At 42.4% G+C, this 23,127-nt stretch overlaps 1 protein-coding gene across 1 annotated transcript in view; it reads left to right on the top strand.

The window, feature by feature from the left end:
• The window catches only part of flt1 (fms related receptor tyrosine kinase 1), a 42,816-nt gene that overhangs the window by 4,821 nt on the left and 14,868 nt on the right, over positions 1-23,127 (top strand). The window contains exons 4-13 of the mRNA XM_085287198.1: positions 769-893; positions 3,821-3,986; positions 4,094-4,230; positions 4,638-4,809; positions 5,010-5,127; positions 5,447-5,616; positions 5,727-5,874; positions 17,483-17,606; positions 18,070-18,178; positions 22,040-22,342. Of these exons, the coding sequence (XP_085143324.1) occupies positions 769-893; positions 3,821-3,986; positions 4,094-4,230; positions 4,638-4,809; positions 5,010-5,127; positions 5,447-5,616; positions 5,727-5,874; positions 17,483-17,606; positions 18,070-18,178; positions 22,040-22,342 (1,572 nt within the window). The remainder of the gene's footprint in view (positions 1-768; positions 894-3,820; positions 3,987-4,093; positions 4,231-4,637; positions 4,810-5,009; positions 5,128-5,446; positions 5,617-5,726; positions 5,875-17,482; positions 17,607-18,069; positions 18,179-22,039; positions 22,343-23,127) is intronic.

Here is a 23,127-nt window from a genome sequence, read left to right as displayed (position 1 = left end):
AGGAATCAAAGCAGAAGAAGGAAGCCTCCAGGCTACTAGTCCTTGGGGTACTTTTGTTTGAATGTTCAGAGATTTGCTTTCCTTGAATAACACCCTATGGTCACAAACAATACAGCGAGCAACACCCACACCTTTGAATGGCACAGCGCTTTTACAGTAGTCGAGCCGAGAGGAGAAACACATGGAGAGCCGTTTGATTGCCTCCAAACAATCTGAGTGTTTATCGCTGACTACAGACAGTCATTTGCTGAATGGGTATTCAGTGAATGTTTAGGAGTGTGTGTCTGTTTGCTTTTGTTTGTTGTTGTTGAGACTGATATTGGAAGTGTGTTTGTGTGTGTGGGTGTGTCTTGTGCAAAGAGGCAGTTTCTATATATGTGCATGACTTTAAAAGTTGGCCCAAAATGATGAAAGGGATCTAAAAATGTGGAAACAGCAAGAGGAGTGATGCAAGAGCTTGTTTGGAAATTTATTTACGGGCCTGTCTTTCACTTTATACATGCATCATTAATGGGACCAGGATGCAATATGAAATGAATGCTAGCCAGTCGAGAACAAAACCAGGAACAAAAGGTCCAGATTTTCTGCTAGATTTAACAGACAGGTAGCCACAAAGGAGCCACTCTGCTAATGCATAATTTTAACCTTGACTCCCCCAATATTTTTTTTTAACATATCATATGTAAGAAAGACTCTTTATTCATGCATTTATTTTACACACTTAATATTGTACAATATGTGTCCCTGACCGCAGTGTTTGGGTTTCAGACAGCCAGCAGCTATTCGTGGAGGATGGAAATATGAGCCCAGACGTGTTGTACCTGAAGGAAAAGGAGCCACTGGTCATCCCCTGCCGGGTCACCAGCCCCAACGTCACCACAGAACTAGTAAAGGTTTGTGCAGGAGATGTGCTTTTTATCTACCAAGTGACTGAACACCTTTTAAATTTAATGCACTGTGCATGGGTGCAGAGACCTGCTCTGCATCACGATCCATGTTCTGATTGTGTTTGGGCACTCGTGTCACACTTTGTACTTCTTCGCTCAATCGCTCACGTTCCGTTCTCTGCACATCATCGTTGCTTTGCCCAGTTTTTTCAATCAGGCCTCACATATGCACGCGATACAGTGTTCAGTCATGTCTCCCTGTCCAGATCATTCGCCACATTGTTCTTATCTTGGCAGCCATTGCACTGTGGCGTGTGTGTCCGTTTGTTTGTGTCCGTCTGCGGATATGTGTGAAAGTGTGTGCGGATATGTTTGTGAGTGTTGGCGCTCGAGTGCTGAGTGAGGGGGAGAGCAGAGAGAGTAAAAGTGCAAACTATTTGCGGGTTAATCAAACGTGATTCCCTGCTCATGTCTTTAACATCTCTACCTGTTTTTGAGGGTTTTTACTGGGAACCACTGTTGGGTCTGGAGTGCCCCACTGGCCACTGGCCAGCACCATTTCCCACATCTCACCCTCTACATCTTGTAGTAGGAACACTGGCTGCCAACTTCCTCCAACTGATGCTTTAAACAGCTGGACAGCCTGGTGGAGGAAGCAGAGGTGGCTACTGTTGGCCCCAATAGATCAAAGTAGAGTCTATTCTCTTTAATCAGGAGCATTCGTCATTAAAATGACGGTTTGTGCGTCACTATTGGAAAATGATATCTACAGTCAACAAGTTATAAAACATACAGTACTGGCTCAGGTCGAGACAGTGAAAGAAGGCTAAGTAAGTGTTGGTTATTCTGCTTTTGGATGCACAAAACAGAAAGAATACATTGAAGATTAAAGGCAACCTCAGCAGTTTAGTACTGCACTTACAGTAAAGACACAGATTAGAAAGTGTGTAAAATTAGTCCAGCAGCAGCAGCAGCAGCATGGATTTATCTTTTTTTAAAAGTCAACTACACCTTTCATCATGAAAATGTCATGTTCATCCATCCACTCTTTGTTAAGCCCTTTAATTTCCCTCCATCTGCATTTGTGGAGGTCAGTGGCTGAAGCAGACTTTAATGCCAAAGTAAGAAATATTTCTTTAGATATTCTCTGTTTGGACCAGCACACCCAAAGCACTGACACATTAACAAAAGAGAAATATGAAGGAATTTTAGATTCTTGTGATTTAGAACACAGGAAGTCCAAAAAACTTGGACAAACTAAGCCGTGCATGTCACATCCACATTTGTCCTGCCTCCATCTCGGTGCTTGGATCAGCTAAGGTAATTATTCTAAAAATAGCTGTCCTCTTCTTCCTTGATATCCCTCCTCTTCCCCTCCAGTTTCTGGTCATAACCTGGAACCCACTCGCTGTCACTGGAGTGTTTTTTTCCTGGAAGGACTTTGCACTTTGCCTGCTTGTCTAATATGACCCTTCTCGAGAAGAACAATGCGCAGGAGGTTCTGCTCTCTCGCTCTAGCCGTGAAAGTGACCGGGAGGTGCGGGATCACGGGGTCGACAAGTCAAAAGTCTATATCCTGTAGTAACAGGATGCAAGGAGATGGACTGGAGTCACGTTTTTCATATCCTGCCTGACTCTTTTGCTCCTCCCCTTTTCCCTCCACTTTTTTCTTCATTTTTACCGATTCTCAGCATAGACACTGGAGTAAGAATGGCACACAGGGTGCTAGAGCTCACGGGCTGGGTGTCAATGAGTTCAGAAGAGGAAGAAGTGAGGAAGTATCTATTTTAAAGGCCTGGGACAGGAGAAGGAAGAGCTCAGTGCTGTCTCGGGGGGGTCACATCACTCTGGGAGGGGGATATCAACCAGTTCACATCAGGGGTGCACGAGAGGGGGAAACTGTTTGTGTGTGATGCTGGTGGAGGAGGGCTCTACCTGTTCCCTCGGGAGAGGGTGGGAGGCTTCCACCATGTCACAGAAACTCTAGTAAACATTTCCTTGTAGCAACTTCCAAGAAAACAACAAGGTTGTTCAGTTATACAAGGTAGACAAGAATTATAAAACAAACCCTGTGGGATTATAGGCAGCCTCATTCTTCTGGAGGTCTTTATCTGAAAGAAACTGCACAGCATCCCAGAGGACTTATCTCCCCCAAGCCCGAGGATGATCTGTCCATTGAAGTGAAAACAAAAGCTCAAATGACATCAAGTGCATGAATTTCTTGTTGTTCAGCAAACTTTTGGTTGTTGCTGCGTGATTGCCTGGCAGCATGACCACTGCATGAAGAAACTGGAGCTACCAAAAACCTGCTGGGGCTCAAGTTGAACATGCAAACTCCTCACAGCATGGATCCACCTGCTGTGAATCAACGGCGCTAACCGCAGAACCAACATGATCCCGGCACCTCTACTTTTGTTTTTAAAAACATTGCTTTGAGAAAAACGTCCAAAATGAGGCTTGACTTGGACTTTTAGGAGTTTTAAAATAAAGGTTGATTTCCAACACCTGTTCAGGAGCTTTTTATCATGTCCCATTATCAGTTGTATGAATACATTATTTGATGTCTATCTTCAGATAGATTTAACACAAAACTTTTCACATCTAATACATTAATCTGAATTCCTACTTGTTTTCTGGAGCAGGCAGATGCCTCTGACTCAAAGCAAAAAAAAAAAAAAAAAAAAAGCCAAGTCACTGTTGCAAATGACAAATAGTCACAAATTACAGTTATTTTACTCGAGGTACAAGCAGGTTCTTTCCACATTTGTAATTTATCATGTGTTCACATTTCAAAGTTAATCACCATGACTTGTATCTTGAGCCATGACAATTGTTTGTTCAGTGTGGTTAAACTGTGTCATCGCTTCTGTGCTGTAGACTGTGGTGCAGTCAGACATGTGATGGGTGTTGTTTTCTCCTTGCCTCTTTCACAGTACCGCAGCCACAGCTTGAGTCCAGACCAGAGGAACATTATCTGGAACAGCAGGCGAGGCTTCACAATCAGATCTCCCACCTTCTTTTACATCGGCCTCTTCTTCTGCCAGACCACTGGTGACATAGTCCGACACCAGTCACGCAGATATTTTGTACACAGAATAGGTCAGCAAGCTCTTTCTGCACAACTATATAAATCACGCGTAAACATGTATGTGTGCATCAATGGTTTTTGTGCAAAATCCCTGATATTCTACTTATTTTTGTCTCAGTGAATAAAATCAAAGATGTGCGTCTGAACAGCAGTGAACATACGCAGGCCTTAAAGGGACAGCGACTGGTCTTGAACTGCTCTGCCACTGCAGAGTTGAACACCAGAGTCAACTTCACATGGGACTACCCTGGAAAGGTCAGAGCTACTTTACAGTCTCTGGAGATGAAAGAAGCACATGTTTTGACGAAAAATTACCTTTGATAGGGAAGAACCAACTTCCTGCCTCACTTCGCAAAATATATATTCTATCAGCCAAGCATGCTACATCTTATACTCAAGTAAACATCTTAGAGATTCTATTCATATTTATTTTGAAGTGTAAAATAAGTGGAAGGTATGTAGGTAACACAAAAGCACTGCCTGTGCAAATGAAATCCCCTTTAGGGTTGGTAAATGTCTTTCATTTTATACTCTATTAGTTAGGGCTGTAATTAATGGCGTTATTACTGATTTATAACAAGTGCATAACTCTTTCCCTTGCACAATCAAAAGATTACCCTTCAGTGTTAATCTCATGGCTCTTCTGTCATGTTATCCTGCAGAGTATCAATGCCGGCTCAACTTTCAAAAGGCTTGTGAAGCATCAAACAGAAATGTTGTTCTACAGTATTCTGACCATCCCGAAGCTCCAGCGTTCAGACCGAGGCCGCTACACGTGCCGCGTCAAGAGTGGTGATCAAAGCCAGCACAAACACGTCAATGTTACTGTCTATGGTGAGTTTCCTCCGCTGACCCATCCCGACATTCAGGAAATTCACCAGTCATCTGCCCGGATTACTCATTCCAGTCATGCTTGCTTAATTTTTTTAAGTTTCTGTGACCAGCGCATTCTTTATCACAGGCTCCAGAACGTCACAGCGGTTTCCAAAATTTGACATCAGCTTTTTTAATGCACATTTTTCCCTCATTTTCAGACCGACCATTTATCAACCTGAAACCCAGAAACGGACTGGTGATGATGGTGCAAGCAGGAGAGAAATCTTATAAAATCTCTCCCAAACTGCGAGCGTTCCCGGCCCCAAAAGTCATTTGGTAAGTGATCAGAAATACTCCTGTATCCTCACAAAATTTGTGACTTGAGAGCTTCTTCTTTAGTGTTCATACCTCTCCAGTGTTTTTTTTTTTATTTATGCTTTACCTCCTTTAACCTGGAAGCTTATCTCAGCTAACTTCTTAATTTCTTGGAAAGAGGGAATGACTTCCCAATAAAATATGACTCATCAGCACTTTAAGTATTCCAACTTATTTCCTTCCCTGCAACTTTGTTTCATCCTTCACACACTACCTGAAGCTTTTCGGAAACATCCCTCCTCTCCACTTTACTCAGAGGTCTATTTTTTTTTCCTGGCAGGCTGAAGGATGGCACGGTTGCAGCAGAGCAATGCTCCAGATACCACATGAGTGGAAATTCCCTGGTTATCCGGGATGTTGCAGAAGAGGATGCTGGGAAGTACACGGTCCTCGTACGAAACCAGGAACACAGACTCTACCAGAATCTCACACTCACACTTGTGGTTAACGGTGAGAAACAACAACAACAAAAATACTTCTTCAGCTCTAAATGTCCTGTCCTCAGGACATTAAACCTCACTTTTTTATCATGTTTATCTCGGCATCATCTCGTCTTGTAGTGAGTCCAAAAATAGGGGAGAAAGCGGTGTTGCTGCAGGACCCGGGCTCCGTACCACGGGGGAGCAGACAAGCCCTGCGTTGCACATCCCACGGAGTCCCTCCTCCACACATCCAGTGGCTTTGGCATCCCTGTCCGTCTAAAGGCCTGTAAGTACCCAGAACATCACAACCTTACCAGCACTAAGCACTAAAGCACTAAACTAATTTATAAAATCCATTAAAATGTATAATTTTCTATACTTTATAAATTCTTAAATAAAGATAGCTGGTTTCCTAGTATGCACATAATTGACCAGAAGAACAATATAAGCCAAATATAAAAACCATACAGCTATACAGAGCTTCAAGTGCTTTTATTATATTAAAATCTGGCACCTCAGAAATTTACTTCACATACTGTGCATAATTAATCTGCAAAAATGTAAAAAAATAAAAGGCATATATATTTTTTTTTTACCTTTTTGGCTGCAAGGTTAAAAATATTAATAATATTATAACACTTCATGTGCACATAGAATAAATAATGATGTTTCTTCTATGTTACTCATTGGAGTGTGTGTGTGTGTGTGTGTATGTGTGATTTTTTATTTTTTTTGTTGTAAAACGAGACATGTTTTGTCTATTTCTGCGTGTGTTCAGACAGCGTTTCCTTCTTGTAACCAGAACAGATGCCTTTGGGGGCCTTTCATGTGCAGGAATGTGTGAAAATGTGTGTGTGTGTCTGTGTGTGTGTTTGTGTGTGTGTATTTCATCGGCCCAGTGTTTGCATGTTTGTTTGATTGTGCAGCTCTTTCTCATATTTTTGTTCTCTTACTGTCCATGTGTCCTTTCCATATGTTTGTTTAAGTTCATACAAATCTGCATCCTATGTGTGTGTGTGTGTGTGTGTGTGTGTGTGTGTGCCTGGTACATTCACAAACACAGTACACGTTGTATCTCAGACTTGAAAGGACAGAGAAAAAAAACACACTTCAATAGCAGCCAGTTCCGTGCTCTCAGTCACGATTTGTTGGTTTCCAAATCAAACGCTATGATTTAATGAATTTCCTGTCCAGGAGGCAGGGTGAGAGGCCTGTTTATTATTGTGATTGCACACTGCATCCTGTGATGCTTTTTCTTATATCTGACACACACTCAATATACAAAGTTCTCATGAGAAATGGCCCAGCCCGATGAAGCGAAGGGACAGTCAGCCTTAAACACACGCCAGTATCCAAGCAGGCATTTTGGCAGAAACATTGATTGAGCTGCTCTCGGAGGTCAGACACGTATTGTGTTCCTTACAAACAAGTCAGAAAGGTTAAGTATTACCTGAGAGCACCACAGCAGCTGCCCACGCTCTTTTGCCCCCTGAGACACACTGACATCATAACTGTACTTGACCCTTAACCCTGGCACTCTCACAAGGCGCCACGCCAATCAATCTCATCCAAATGCCAAAAGTTATCTACATAATGTACATTAGGATTGTCTCAGGCCGCCTGGCAGCGCCAAAGTATGCAATCTTCAGTGTCAGAGTAAATCCAGGTCAAGTGATGTAAGCTCTTTTGTTCATGCCGTTTATTGTATGTGTGACAGCACCTTTGTCTTGTTTCACAGTAAGATGTCAGATGCAATCTGCACATGTGAGAAATTTGGCAAAGCCCAGTTTTTAATCATCACTTAGATGAATAATTCGACTTTAAGCCATTTTTATTCCATTAATATAATGTGATTTGTAGCAGTATTGTAATTACATAAAGAAAGAGGCATAAAATAAACAAAAAGGCTGTATTTCCCAACAAAGTAGAACAGCAGAAGTTATAGTATACCTAAAAAATGAGTCAAGCATGTTTGCACAGTAATTACACTGCAGATTACATTTGGCTTCTTAACTGGCTGCCTCACGGTCCTTTGTAAAGCTCTGTTCTGGTTCAGCTTCAGTTTCTGTGCTGATTGTATTTCTTTGGACTGGTACTTTTGATTGGATCCTCACTGGGCCCCTTGTTCTTTGCAGCCCGGCTGCACCACCACAAGCCTGACGCCGTGCTGGAGGAGGCCCAGGGACAGTGGACCAGGCTGGGCCAGGCTGACGGGGGGCCTCTCGCCTGGGTCCTGGGTCCACTGCTGGGTCTGGCCCTGGGAACTGCAGCGCTCTTATCTGGCCCGAGCAGGAGGTGCATTGGGCTTCCTGTGCAAAAATCAGAGCGCTTTTCCTCTCGTTGTTTGGCTTCCTCTCCGACTCGAGGCGCTTCCCAGCGGCGTGATTGTCCCTTCGTCTTCAAACGTGGCACGGCCCGCTTCCTCAAGAGCTTGATCTATTCTTGAGAGCACCCCCACACCCCTTCCCCAACTCGTCTGCCCCCTACACATACCTCTAAACCCCCTTCCATCACCAGCCCTGACCTGCACCACAACCCAGCATCCTTCACATTTACAAAAGAAAAACTCCCCATCACCTCCCACTCTGGAGCCCTCCCCCTACATCACCGCCACCTCCACACACTCATCGGTGCCTCTCGACAGCAGCCAAAACCCTCAGTGACATCATCAGTGATCCATAGTGACAATCGCAAGCTCGGTATACTGGAAAATGAGTAAAGTGACTTGGAACACTGCTGAGCAGTGACGACCAGGAGATACAAAAAACCAGGAGTTATATACACCACAACACTAAGGATATAAGGACACCTGCTTCACTGATTATTTATTTCCTTCCTTTTTCCAGTTTAAGTCTCCCCGCTACACCAGGCTGTCCTGTAGTTCGATGCTTTTTATATTTCACAGACATTTGAGCCAGAAAAAGTGCAATTCCACCCATCCACCAGCCACATTTCTGGAGCTGCTTTGCTTGTTTTTTGTGTCCTAGAGTGGTACTAAAATGGGTGCATGAACCGTGCCTGCCTGTCCCAAGCCCCGATCTGATTTTGACAACCAAAAGAGAAAACGAGAAAAAGCTGTGAGTTTCTGTTGCGATTTTTTTAACCACCAGTAGAAGATCAGTGTGCTTACCTTGGACGGGCGAAAAAGGAGAGAGGACATGCTTTGTGCTGTTCACTATGGGATTCCTTCAGTTCTCTATTAACAGACTAAGTGTCTGCAGATACCTACCATGTAGGAAGTCTGAGAAGGCCAGAGACGATCCTGTGTCGCTCCTGTGTCGTTCACTATCATCCCATATCAAAATGTCTCATTTATGTGTCATATGGTGTCAGTATAACAGCCCTGTTGTCTTTGTATCAGAAGTTAATTAAAATCTAAGTGTATGCGTGATACTACAAGCCATTTTATGAGAATGAGTAGCATAAGTGTTTGAATAAAGTCCATTTGTGCATGTGAGCGTAAAGAGGGTGACAGCGTGTGTGCTTGCGCACAATTGTGTGTGTGTGTGTATCCTATTCTACGGGTGTCTGCTAATGTGATTAATTGCTTGTATACAGATGTTCTATGAGTAATATATGAATCTAATATTTAATAATTTTATACAACTAACTTACATATGACAATATTTGACTCTGTATGACTCTCTTAAGCTGTACTGAAGTGTTATATCAGTTGTTTGTGTTTTTTTGCATTAAACCTTGCTTATATTTGTGTATTCGTTTACATGCGCCACGGTTATTTTGGGGGGTTGGGGGCTCATACAGGAACACACAGTTGCAGCAGTAAAAGTGTATTTTAAGCAACATAACAGGAAAGGAAGAAAAGGCAGCAGATGACCCCTCTGATACACAACTCGAAGCAGTCCGTTCATATACCCAAGCAGCCGCTGCTCACCCTGTTTGCAAGCACACACTGTGTGAATGTGGTGTGTCTGCGTGCATATATAGAAATTTATACGTGTTCATTTTCTGTGTCTAACCATGTTCATGTTCACGCATCCATCTAACTAATTCTATGTGTGTGTGTGTTTGTGTATGTGTGTGTGTGTGTGTGAGGGCGACTTTGAGTCAGAAAGTGTTTCCTGAGAGGCGTGGGAGTATTAGCTGGGTGGTATGGTACTGTAGGTGTGGGTGTCTGTGTGCATTCGCATAGCATGTGTGTGTCAGGCCCTTGGTGTCATGCACAGGGTGGGTCGCTTGTGTAACTCGCACACTATCTCGATGCCAAGAGGAAGAGCAATCAGTGAGCAGAGAGGAACCGAAGACAGGGAGGAGCTCAGGGCAGACAGAAAAAGATGACGACAAGGATACAGACAGAGACAGAGAGGTGAGAGGAGGGGGGCAGTGGCACATCCATAAACAGGCAGAGCATCAGTGAACAAAGTGGAAGTGATCGTTTACAAGCTGGAGGAGAGTTAATGTCTTAAAAAAAAGGAGGGGGCATCCTTTTATAAGGTAGCTGTTTTATAAAAATAAAAAAGAAATCACCCCTGCACACAAAGTCCAGGTTTGTTTATTTCTGCTGCAAAACTGGCCATTTAGACATGGGAGTCTACAGGGATTCACTCACCTGTGGAGCCAGCCTCCAGTGGGTATGTGAGGAAACTTCAGTTTTCAGCCCAGTGGCTTGGTCTGCAGGTGCGCACCAGATTTTTCACATTAAAAATGTAATTCTGTAATAACAGCTAGTTTTAAAAAGCTTTTATAGTTGAATTTAGAAACTAAACGCACCCTTATTATATTTTTCTACGTATTTAAGTAACGCTTCTTCACTATTTAGGCTGTTTGTGTGCAGCCAGATGATCACCTGCAGTGTACTGAAAGTGAGGCACAAACAGGAGAGCTTGAATCTGTGGAGGTGAAGTCTGTACTTGTTGTGCTGAGGTATGTGAGCTACAAATACCTCAGCTTAAGACATTAACATTTGTAAGTTACTGAGAATTTATTCATTGCTCAGGATTTAAACTGGCTTCACATTAGTGGTTGACATGAATAATTAACAGTTCAGTAAGTGTTAGCTTAATCACTTGAAGTCAGTTTTTTTTGAACAGGAACATACACATACACGTAAACAGAGAACATAGTAAAGATCATAAGTGAAAAACATTAGTCAGAAAATTTGAATAAAAACACAAATAAATTTTTACCAATGATAAAAAACTGTGACTGTAACAGAAAAAAATTATAGTGAGCTCAACCAAACCGAGAGACACCTCAGATTTGACTAAAATACCTAAAAATCTAAAAACAGTGACGTATTTAGAGGTGATTTAACATTGTCAGCTGAACAGCTTCTTCTGTGGGAAGGTACGCTGTTTCAGAGCCCGAGGGCAATAACCTCAAAGGTCGCCTTTAGCTTTTACGTGAGGGCAGTGAGGGAAGTCATTGGAATGATGACCTCAGTGACCTGGAGGCAAAATACTGAGTTAAAAGATCAGTATCGTGGAGCTAATCCATTGTTTAAAATCTATTCAAAACTTCACAGGCAGTCAGTGCGGCCGAGTTAAAACAGAAGTGATCTGCTGCAATTTGAGCCTTCTGCAAGCGAGAGAAAGTGGAACTGGGCAGTAGCTGTCCAGCTGAGAGGCGATAGAGGATAACACACGCAGGACTTTTCCGGATCAGTGACAAATTAAATGTGAGAACAAATAAACTGAATCCACCGGAGATCTAATCCGTGTCACACTTTGGTTTTCTGTCTCTCTGCAAACAGACTCATTTCCCCTTTAACCTCCTGGCGTCCACATATGTGGACATCACATTTTGGGTTATTTAGACCAAAATACTCAATTTTGCTCTGCAAGGGCCTGATATCCACTTACAAGGACATTATACTGCTACTGTTCTATCGAAATTTTAAATGAATATCCTCATATGTGGCTCTCATTTTTCTTAGAAACATAGATTAGGTTAAAAAAAAGAATCTAGTAATTCTTTGTTTTTACATTGATCAGGTCCCAATCAGCCCAAATATCAAAGAGAAATTAAAAATGCATGCCGTGGAAGAGTGGAGGTTAAACAAGCAAAATTGTATTCACTAGATGAAATGAGGGTGCAATATTTTTTTTCACTATAATATAAACTATTTTAGCTATTTTGTAATAACATCTACACGTTTTTTTTTTAAATGAAAAAGTAAATCTCAACACAAATAATTAGCAAGCATAAACGTTGAACGTTTGTAAAGGTTGCCTTTTTCACATGAGGCATTGTAAGATATTTATTAAAATCTGAAAAGAATATAAATAATAAATAAAAATTGTAAACTTTAGAAAAAATATATGATTGACTATATGGTCCTTTGAAACTTCTGAGGATTTCTTTGCTTGTTGATTTACAGCAAAAAAAAGAAAAAAAAAGAATGACAAATCTGATTATAGCGTGGGTTTTACTCACTGTAATGAGTTGTTTTCAATAGCAGGTCTGGACCAGAGTGGCAGCGCAACTACACAATTAGCTTGTTGCAATCTGGTTTTGCAAAAATTAGGCAAGATATATATATAGTTTTTTTTATGTTTCAGTGTTAACCTGAATATGTGGGCGCAGAGACGAGCTGTGTTAACTGATAGTTGTTTTCAGAGGTGCAATGATTTCAAACTTGTTTCTAATGTAGATCAGACTTTCAGTTTTGCTTTTTGCTCAGTACTGAAAGTCTGCGCTTACTTGTTTTTTTTCTTAATGAAACTCCCCAGTTCTTTGTAATTTCATGTTGAGAAACATTTTACATTGCTCTGTGCACACACAGTCTTTCACAGAGTAGTGAATTCCTCCACATCTTCACTCCTAACATTACAGGTTTCACCAGCGTTGCTAGCGTTGCGTAACTTTTCCAGTGTATTGTTGCCTCACTGTCAATTTTTTTGAAACGTTTTACAGAACTGTGTGACTGTTGGTGCTGAATTTAACAATTTGCTCATCTTAACCATTTATTATTGAATTTAGTTGAATTTTATTTATTTAGAGCCAAATCACAACAACAGTTGCTATGAGCAATGGAAAGGAAACACCAGACTCGGGGAGGGGCGGCCATCTGCCGCGACCTGTTAGGTTGAGGGATGGAAAACAAACAAAGGCACGCTGTGAAAGAGAGCCAGATTTTAATAATAATGAAATGCAGAAATGTGTATTAACACAGAGCGAGTGAAACAGGTGACTGAAGAAGAAACACTCAGTGCATCATGGGAGTCGCCCAGCAGCCGAGACCTATTGCACCATAACTAAGGGAGGACTCATGGTCACCTGATCCAACACTAACTATATATCCTAATATAGTGCATTTTTTTTCTGTTTTCCACTGATAAAACTGTTTAACGATTCTATAAATCACAGAATTTTGGATTATTTTAATTTATACATCCTTCTATATTTAAATTGTGGACCAACAATCAAACAGAAGCCATACTGTTGTGTTTTTTTCAAATGTGAGCAGCTTGCTTCATAAATGCATCATCCTTCACTTAGTTTCAGTTCCTGAGAGGTGACATTATTATTGTTTGAATCTTTCCTAAAATGCAATTCACATGACATTTCATCTGGTTTGATGCACCTTAGAAATTCAAGCTACCAAAGCAACAAGAAGCACAAATCATTTTCAGAGACAGCAAACTTCAACAGCATTCAGATAATAAATCCTTTAAATGTTTGTTTGCTTTTAAGCAACGCTTGAATGCAGTGTGACTGTGTTTTCTCCAGAAACATCACTTATATAGTAGAAATAATTATATCCACGCATTTCCTTATAGCTAAAATATTTAAAATTTTGATCTGAATAGTTAACATTTTGAATAAGCACAAGAGTTATTATTTATACCAAGAAGTTTATGCCTGTAGGTCGGCAAACATGATCGGTCAGAAGGTTTTGAATGAATTCTGATAAAAATGTTGTGTCCATTAAAGACAGGCGTACATCCACCAATGTCTTCAAAGTCAACTTAATGATTTATTGGTCAGAATTTGAAAAATAACTTGTAAACTTATAAAAATAAACTATGATTCTTACAACTGTATAGTGTGTTGTCACGGGTTCATATGTCGTGTCACATTTGACCTTTGATCTCTCCTTTAAGGGTTAATAGAGCGATCTGAAGGTCAAAGTGATTATAATGTTTCTTACTGTTGTTCTTTGTACTGACAGCATCCAGGCACATAAGGTATCTGTTACGGCCCTAGCAGGGCCTCCTCCTGAAGGTGCCTGTGTGGGCGTGTCCCACCACCTCTTCTGCCTGAGGTGCCACCTTTCCCTGTTACACAGCTGACTCACATCAGTAATTAAAAGTATTTAAGCCCAGGGAAAGGTGAGCTCTGGGCCAGAGTGCCAGTAGTGTGGTTACAGCTAGTGAGCTGTGTTTTTGGTGGTTTTCGGCTAGTGAGCTGCTCTTTCTTTTTGGCTTACGTTTTACTTTATTGACCAGCGCCTGAGTTTTGTTTGTTTCCTTAAATGGTAATAGCGGCTTGTCCGTCTCTTTTAGTTAGTATAAATTGAAACTTTAATAAAACTCTTTAATTTAACCCTTTTGCCTCCTTGACTCCTTTTTCTGACCCAGTCAATTCTGTTACTTCCCCCTCCCCGCCTAGACCGCTCAGGGGAACGTAACAAGTGGGGGCTCGTCCGGGATTGTTGAAAAGGAAGTTTTGAGTTGGAATTGGTTTTTGATTATCTTGTTTTTTTTCACCTTTAGACATTCAACTTCCCAGTTAAGTTAGGTGAGTGTCCAGCTGAGCTTATTAAGTTCTTCCTTCGGGCACTATTTTGTTATTTTTGCCTTTTTTATTTTCGGAGTAATCCTGGGCGGGGATTAGTTCCCTGTTGGGGGTAGGCAATTCAGGGCCCCGGTCGCTGAAGTTCTGCCTTTCAAGTCGCCTCGAGCCCAGCACGCTCCAGAAGATGGGTAGGTAAAGGTTGTTGTGCTTAGGAACTGGGTAAGTTGTTTGTTTATTGTGTATGCTGTAAGAGGTCAGTTGGTCAGTTAAACTAAGTTGTGTAGTTTCTGAGTGAGTTGGCAGACGGGTGTGGTAGTGTCCTAATTAGGGTGTTTTCTAACCCTTCTCCGGCCCCCAAAATGGCTGATGAAGCCATCAGTGCACAGGTGTCTAGAAGCTCGTTTGTAAGCAGTAACATCCACCTGGTTCCCGTTTTCTGTGAATCCAGTGTTGAGAGCTTCTTCAGTGTGTTTGAAAGCATAGCAACTGCATTACAGTGGCCTGAAGACGTGTGGGGGTTGATGTTGCTGTGTAAATTCACAGGTAAGGCTCAGCAAGCTTGCTCTGGTCTGTCTAGGCTGGACAGCCTAGTTTATGAAAAGATCAAAAGTGCCGTCCTCCAAGCCTATGAACTTGTGCCTGAGGCCTATAGGCAGAACTTTCGAGGTTTGGAGTTGGCACAGGGTCAGTCCTACCTTGACTTTGCTCGGGAGAAGGCAAAGCTTTTTGGTAGGTGGTGCTCTGCAAGCCAGGTTAACAGTTTGGGGTCGTTACGTGAGCTCATGCTTGTGGAGGATTTTAAAAACTCTGTTCCTGAGTGTATTGCTCTTTATTTAAGTGAACAGAGGGTTTCCACTTTACAGCAGGCTGCCATACTGGCCGATGAGTTTACCCCAACTCATAAAACAAATGCTGTAGAATGTGACATCCCTTCTCACTACAATACATCTTGGAGAGCTAGGAGGGAGCCAGCTAACGAGGCTGAAAAAGTGGTGGTTTCAAGTTCCAAAGCAAAACTGTTTCTTCTGCCACAAGCCTGGCCATGTGGTTGCTGGTTGTGTGAAACTTAAGCGGAAAGCGTATCGAAAGGGAAGAAGGCCTGATTTGAAAACAGTCACTCATGGTTCTCAAACTAACAAGGTTGTCAGGCCCAGCAAAGGACCACACTTGGGGCATAGTTGTGTAAGGGGCTCCTGTGGTCAGTGTAAGGGGTCAATTAACCCTGAACGGCCGCTGGTTGACAATTTCCCAGGTCCCCAAAATGACCTGCAGGGGAACAGACTGTGTATAAAACCACCAGTAAGACCCGCAACCCTGGCTAACAAACATGCCTGTACCGATGACTTGAGGAATCGTCTGCAAAGTGTTTCAGTAAAGCCCACTAGCTGCCTGCTGGGTTCTCCACATATGATGGTTCCAAGCCCTGGCTATCACATGGGACACTCTTTCAAGGGTCTGGGGCCACTCTCTGTCAATGTTGTGAACCCACTGAGATGGGGTTGGCAGCTTCCGCAGGAAATGCCCAACCATTGCTATGGGGTTTGGTAGGTGGAAAGCCTGCAAGTAGGTGATGAAACGGTTATGGACTTGTTTTGGTTATCGTGATAGTTTGACAAACCACGGGTTTGTATTTATGGGAGGGGGTGTTACGGCCCTAGCAGGGCCTCTCTCCTCCTGAAGGTGCCTGTGTGGGCGTGTCCCACCACCTCTTCTGCCTGAGGTGCCACCTTTCCCTGTTACACAGCTGACTCACATCAGTAATTAAAAGTATTTAAGCCCAGGGAAAGGTGAGCTCTGGGCCAGAGTGCCAGTAGTGTGGTTACAGCTAGTGAGCTGTGTTTTTGGTGGTTTTCAGCTAGTGAGCTGCTCTTTCTTTTTGGCTTACGTTTTACTTTATTGACCAACGCCTGAGTTTTGTTTGTTTCCTTAAATGGTAATAGCGGCTTGTCCGTCTCTTTTAGTTAGTATAAATTGAAACTTTAATAAAACTCTTTAATTTAACCCTTTTGCCTCCTTGACTCCTTTTTCTGACCCAGTCAATTCTGTTACTTCCCCCTCCCCGCCTAGACCGCTCAGGGGAACGTAACAGTATCACATATGAAAATTATGTTGTTATGACTTTGTTATGTACACTGCAGTAATTGTTTAAGTAATGACTCATTTGAATACATGTACAATTTTTCTGAATATGTTTTTTGGGGTTGTTTTGGTAAACAAGATCAATTTATGGTCAAAATCTTTTTTCACATGATATATTTTGATAAACATTTAAACAAATTTCAGTAAATTACTCTAAATGCATATATTATATACAAATTAAAAAAATCATACTCAAAATTATATCAAGTTTATTAAAATAATGAAATCCTGCACTTATTTTTACTACACTGGGAACACCTTAAAGTGTGTTTAAGAAGGAAATAAAATTAATATCTACAGATTACGATACTATTAACATCATTATTATATTGCAAAAAAATAACTCACTCCTGGTTGTATTTTTGTTTCTCTTTACATCACATCATATTTGATCTAGATAATTTCAATTCATGAATTTAGCATTTAGCATTTCCTACACAGACTAATTACAAGACATGGAGAGAAAAAAAACCCAAGCGATGATCTTCTCTCCTAGAGTTGCGAAACTAACTGATCAAGCAGTCTATGTGTATTAAGGCCCCACCCAACTCTTGTATAATTTAAGAATTTTTTCGTCATGAGGTGATGTGCGTAAATAACCAAAAAGCGTCTTGCATAAGCTCAAGTTCCCACAGCTCCTCCGGTGTGTAATCTATGGATTTAAACTTGCAAGAGTCATTGAGGGACAGGAACTCGTGTCCTGGAAATGTGGGCTAATTTGTTAAGAATAGAAGGAAGTTAATCGGCAGGATGACAATACCACCTCTGCATCCTTCATAGATGAACAATCCAACATTACATAGCACTTCAAAGATCCACTATTGTCAGTTTGCAGGGCAGGGAAAGACGACATGAGGCTATTGACAAAAATGTGGTGATAGTAACGATGATGTGATTCATGGTTTAACATCAAGCAGCAGCTGTCAAAGCGTTTTCCTGATGTTCTGCTCTTCCTCCTGCTGAGCACAGCTGAGAAAAACACTTGCACACCTGGAAGCAGCCAAAAATTATTTTTGTCAAACACAGCTGAGTCCCTCTCTTCCTCCGCCTTCAAGGTGTGTGTGTCCCACGTCTTCCTCACTATGGAGCCCTGTGACAGAGAGTCTTCCCGCCTTGTTTACACACAACCACATCCTGAGTGTTACGCACAGAGAGGAAGTGCTTCGGGGGAAGAAAAGGGTAAGTAAAGAACAGAAATACACACTGGGACTGACAGAAAAGCTGTGATATATTATTGTAGAAAATAAGCTTTAAAAAAAATCCCAGTTTGCTCTATAGGAAAAATTTCATGTCCAAATTCTGGCATATTCCTTTCCTGCAGGTGCACTAATCCAAAAAAGAGTGTGCATAATATTTTAAACCTCTTATTAAAGGGACACTCCACTGCACACGCTTGCAGGTTCCCTCGTAGTAAAGTCTCTCCCGCACACACTTAGAGCTTCTCACCTATAATACGAGTGTTGACCTACTAAGTTGGAAATGGGCAAGAGGTCTGGCTCAGAGACCGCTATTGTGAGCCCATGGAAAACATGATTCCTGCCATCAGTGGCAGAGGTAATGAGCCTGAACTTTATGAATGTGGGTGTTTTTCATAATGTCCTAAGTGCCGGTTTGTTCATGCGGATGTTTGTGCTCTCCATAGACGGTGGGGGTCCTGACTGTCGCAGAGGCCTTTGTGTCTGGAGTGTATCGCTGCATCGCCTCCAACTCTGCGGGGGCAGACCAGCTAGACATCCACTTCTACATCACAGGTGATCCCAGACAAGATCAATCATTGTGGGAGTTTTCTTTCCTTATTCCCACATCATAAACATGGAGTAAAGCTTCTGCTTGATCCTTTGTACATTAACTCGAAGTCTCTTTATGCAGAGCCTGCATGTTCCCAAAATAGAAACACCAAACTATCTTATACTTATTTGATTATTTTACCCATTCAAATATATAGTTAGATTTCTTTTAGTTTTTTGCAGATTTGACTCTGCACACCACTATAGTGGAATTTCAAACATTCAAGATGAAACTGCAGAGCAGACTCTCAGATTTAATTCAGGGACTTTAAAAAGGTATTGCATGAATTGTTTAAAAATGACAGCTTTTAACACAAGCCCACCCTTTTTTAAACACTCAATTAGATAAACTAACATAATCTTAAATATAAGGATTGTTTTTAATATTTGGATAAAAAAACCATCTGCAGTCAGTGACTCTCTGTAGTGTAGAACCCATGAACATCACCAAATGTCCTGTTTTCGTCCCTAAGATGCTTTGCCAGGTCTGCAGCTGCCTTCAGTATGTGGGTCTCTGTGCCTTCAGTTTTGTATTTAATACATGTGAAATGTGCTCTGTTGGGTTGAGATCAGGTGAATGACTTGGCCACTGAAACATATCCCATTTCTTTGACTTAAGAAACTCTTGGGTTGCACTGTCCAATCAGTTTTGTGCCGTTTGGCTGAATCAGAGCAGAGAATAGAACCCTGTACACTTTACAATCCATCCTACTACTTCTAGCAGCTCTCACATCATGAATGTACAATAGTGCCTTAATTCCTTTGGCAGCCATACATTACTATTCTGTCACGAGTGGCTTAAAAGCTGTGACACATAATCAGACCATTAGTCAAGTAAAACAACAAAAACATTTTATTTGAATTCAACAAAACTCAATGAAGTTACAAAGGAAAAAAAACATTCCTCAGTCAGTAAGTGAGTAGTGTTGGCATGTTTGCTTTTTGCCTAACGTGGTGAGTGAAATGTTGTTTGGGTAGAGAGAAAAGGAAAAAGGTCGAGTTGTTTTTCCCCCCGAGGGAGCAAATGGAGTGCGCGTCTATACTGGTGAAGACTGGGCCGAGGTGTTCCCAGTCACTAATAACTTAACCACACCCGCTGTGCATCTCTAACACAAAACACACAAAGACAACCTGCCAGCCCAGCAACCAAAAGAGGCAGGTTCATCACGTTGTCTCCACTATGTTTGACAGATGATGCGGTAAACTTCATGAGCTGTTTTCTCTTCATTCTGGTGCAAGTTTAACTTGGTTTTAATTTTTCCAAAGATCTTTTTTTCACCAGTGCAGGCTCTTTTAGTTTGTTTTCTGACAAAGTCTAATGCTTCCTTCTTGTTCCTGAATGTAACCAATGGTTTGTACCTTTGCAAACCCTCTGTATTTACACGCATGTAGGTCTCTTCATTGTAGACCTTACAATGATGCATCTACCTCTTCGAGACTGTTCTTGACTAGATAATGTGATGGGATTTTTCTTAACCATGGAAAGAATTCTGCGATCATCCATTTTAGTCACCTTCTCTGGTATTTCAGGCCTTTTGGTGTTGCAGAGCTGGCAAGTGGATTCATGAATCATTATTTTTAAGGAGTATAATAGATTATTTGGGTTTTTTTAGTCTAATGATAACTTTCAAGGGAAAAACTGCTTGTCGGCCAGTTGACCTCTTACTTCTGTGCCTCTAAAAATGTGGGACTGTGTGTAAGAACAGTTAATGCAATACTTTTGCATTGAATTAAAGCTGAAATCCACAAAGGCAAAATAGCACACATGAAAAACACCTTTATTCAAAAACTTAACTGTAAACAACTCCATTACTAGCATGAAGATTAAAATCCTCTGAAATCTATGATTCATATTGATTTGCTTTTTACACCAATGCGCGCACACACACATTCATGCATTCCCTAATGGCTGGCACATTTTCAGGGTTTTATGATGAACTTGAGCTTACAACATCTTTACTATGTTGTATGAAAAACAAAATACCCTTCAGTCAACATTAGCAGTAAATGAAGAGGCCATAAATATGTGCAAATGTGCATACAAGCTTATTCGCATAATGATCATGTTTGAAAAACAAAAAAAGATAAGGATATTGAGTATTGCAAGAGTATTGCAGCAAGATCACCACACTGATATAAAAAGAGACCTTGTTGTCTCAGAGCAATGGATTTAAATGGTTGACAATAATAATAAAATAAAACTGCAGTCAGTATGATGCAGATATACTTAAAGCCCATCCATCCATCCATCTTCATCCGCTTATCCGAGGTCGGGTCGCGGGGGTAGCAGCCTAAGCAAAGAGGTCCAGACCTCCCTCTCCCCAGCCACCTCCTCCAGCTTGTCCGGGGGAATACCAAGGCGTTCCCAGGCCAGCCGAGAGATATAATCTCTCCAGCGTGTCCTGGGTCTGCCCCGGGGCCTCCTCCCGGTGGGACATGCCTGGAACACCTCGCCCAGGAGGCGCCCAGGGGGCATCCTTGCCAGATGCCCGAACCACCTCAGCTGGCTCCTTTCGATGTGGAGCAGCAGCTGCTCTACTCTAAGCCCCTCCCGGATGGCCGAACTTCTCACCCTATCTCTAAGGGAGAGGCCAGCCACCCTTCGGAGGAAGCTCATTTCCGCCGCTTGTATCCGCGATCTCGTTCTTTCGGTCACTACCCACAGCTCGTGGCCATAGGTGAGGGTAGGGACGTAGATCGACCGGTAAATTGAGAGCTTCGCTTTTACACTCAGCTCCCTCTTCACCACGACTGACCGGTGCAGCGTCCGCATTACTGCAGCCGCAGCCCCAATCCGTCTGTCGATCTCCAGCTCCCTTCTCCCATCACTCGCGAACAAGACCCCGAGATACTTGAACTCCTCCACTTGGGGCAGGAACTCATCCCCGACCCGGAGTGGGCACTCCACCCTTTTCCGGCTGAGAACCATGGCCTCAGATTTGGAGGTGCTGATCCTCATTCCCGCTGCGTTACACTCGGCTGCGAACCGCTCCAGTGCGAGCTGGAGGCCCTCACCCGATGAAGCCAACAGAACCACATCATCCGCAAAAATCAGAGATGAGATTCTGAGGCCACCAAAGCGAAAGCCCTCCGCCACTTGGCTGCGCCTAGAAATCCTGTCCATAAAAATTATGAACAGAACCGGAGACAAAGGGCAGCCAGAAGTGTGAATTACTGTTCAGATACAAGAACTGAAGTAAAGCTGAGCAGAAATGCCTGCACAAAGATATCAGGCAGAGTTGAAAATACCCGGTAGCACATAACAGTTTGCATGCATCACGTACATTTCGTACTCTGTAGTTTTGCATGCCATGTGAAGTGTGTTGTACAGGTAAAACCTGAGTGTGTATGTGTCTGCAGTCAGGCTGCGCTGAGCTTTTAGTGTGTGAGCAAGAGCGAAACAGGAACCTGGCGCTCTTATCATTCCACTTCCCCGTGCAGCGCACTTCCTTGGACTGGCAGGTCCACTTATTTCGGGAGGCCTTGGGGTGTTCGAGAAAGATAAACACTATCTGCCATCAGGAAACTCTCAAGCCGTTTCCACGGGAAGTTTCAGATGGCTAAAGTAAATAAAAAGCCTTTTTACTGTATTCCACTAGCTGCTTTAACCCACAATAGCCATTCAACATAGTCATCAAAGGTTATAGAAATGAAGACTTGGTAGAATGAGCTCTCCTGGTTTCAGGCACCAGTCAGGATCCAGACTCGCATGTTGGGAAACTGAGACGGCTTATTCATCTCAGTGGAGGGTTATTTGTTTATACCTCCTCCTTACTTCTTCTTTCCAACTAATCCATGTATTTCTCTGCTCTGTGTCTCCATCAGATGTCCCTGGAGGCTTCTGTGTAAAGCAGCTGGAGGAGGCCAGAGAGGGTGGAGACCTCCACCTCACCTGTTTAGCCAATAAATACCTGTACACAGCACTGTCATGGCAGAGAGTGAACAACACAGAGGAAGCCCAGTCTCGCGGCTTGAATAATCAGCAGTTCACATTTGGAGAGTTCTCCAACTCGCTGGTCCTGTTAATAAGCAACCTGACGGCCAGAGACAGTGGAGCCTACAGATGCTCCGCCCGCCACATCGTCACCGGGCAGGAGACACACCTGGACACACAGGTGGAGGTGACAAGTGAGTCATCTCAACCTAACGCACTCATAAAGAAGAAAGCTTTTTTTTTTACAGTACCCTTTTAAAACTGCACAAAGCTTTTGAAGATAAGTGAAACCTATTGTAGTTTGAACTGTTTTGCTTATGGCGATCTTTAATATGTGTTTGCATACTTACAGAAGGAGTTTAACTTAAAATTAATTTTCTATAAAAAGAAAAGAAAAAAAAGGACATATTGAGGACATTTAAACTCACAGCCTCTTCATGTTGTTCTAGTACTTTATGTTGCAGTTGTTTGCAAACACACACATTCACAGAGGTCTTGCTGCTTGGGAATGGGTCCCCTTAGTTTCCTGGGGCCCCACCCTAGCTTTGCTCTTGCACTCCAGCTCAGCACCTCTTTCACGTGGGAATGAGCTCTTGACTGGAGGAAGAGCACACAATGGCACTTCCCACAATGCCACATTTACAGGCCCCTGTGCAGCGCTGCAGGAACAATCAGCCAATCAGACACTGTCAGGCCCCAGCCCTCGCAGACAATCATCAATTGTTGTGCAGGAGGAAGATAGAGGAAACAACAATCAGTTGCTGTGGTTAAGTGACTTTTCTTCGTGTCTTTTACGGCTGTTCTCAATACAATCAGGGCTTAGCGCGTCAACTTCCTCCCACGGGACACCCAGCAAGGGAATTACTAGAGATACAGGGTGACTAGGATGAAAGAAGTGGTGGTGGTGGGGCTGGAAAAACAAGAAAAGGGGAGAAACTGAGAAAAATTTTAAACATGGAGAGTATGAAGTCATCTATTT

This window comes from Mchenga conophoros, linkage group LG9, assembly GCF_057382185.1.
Source record: "Mchenga conophoros isolate Kocher_MC1m ecotype Shallow Benthic linkage group LG9, M_conophoros_male_GT1.1, whole genome shotgun sequence".
NCBI lineage: Eukaryota > Metazoa > Chordata > Actinopteri > Cichliformes > Cichlidae > Mchenga > Mchenga conophoros.
This window is presented reverse-complemented; position numbering and strand designations above follow the sequence as displayed.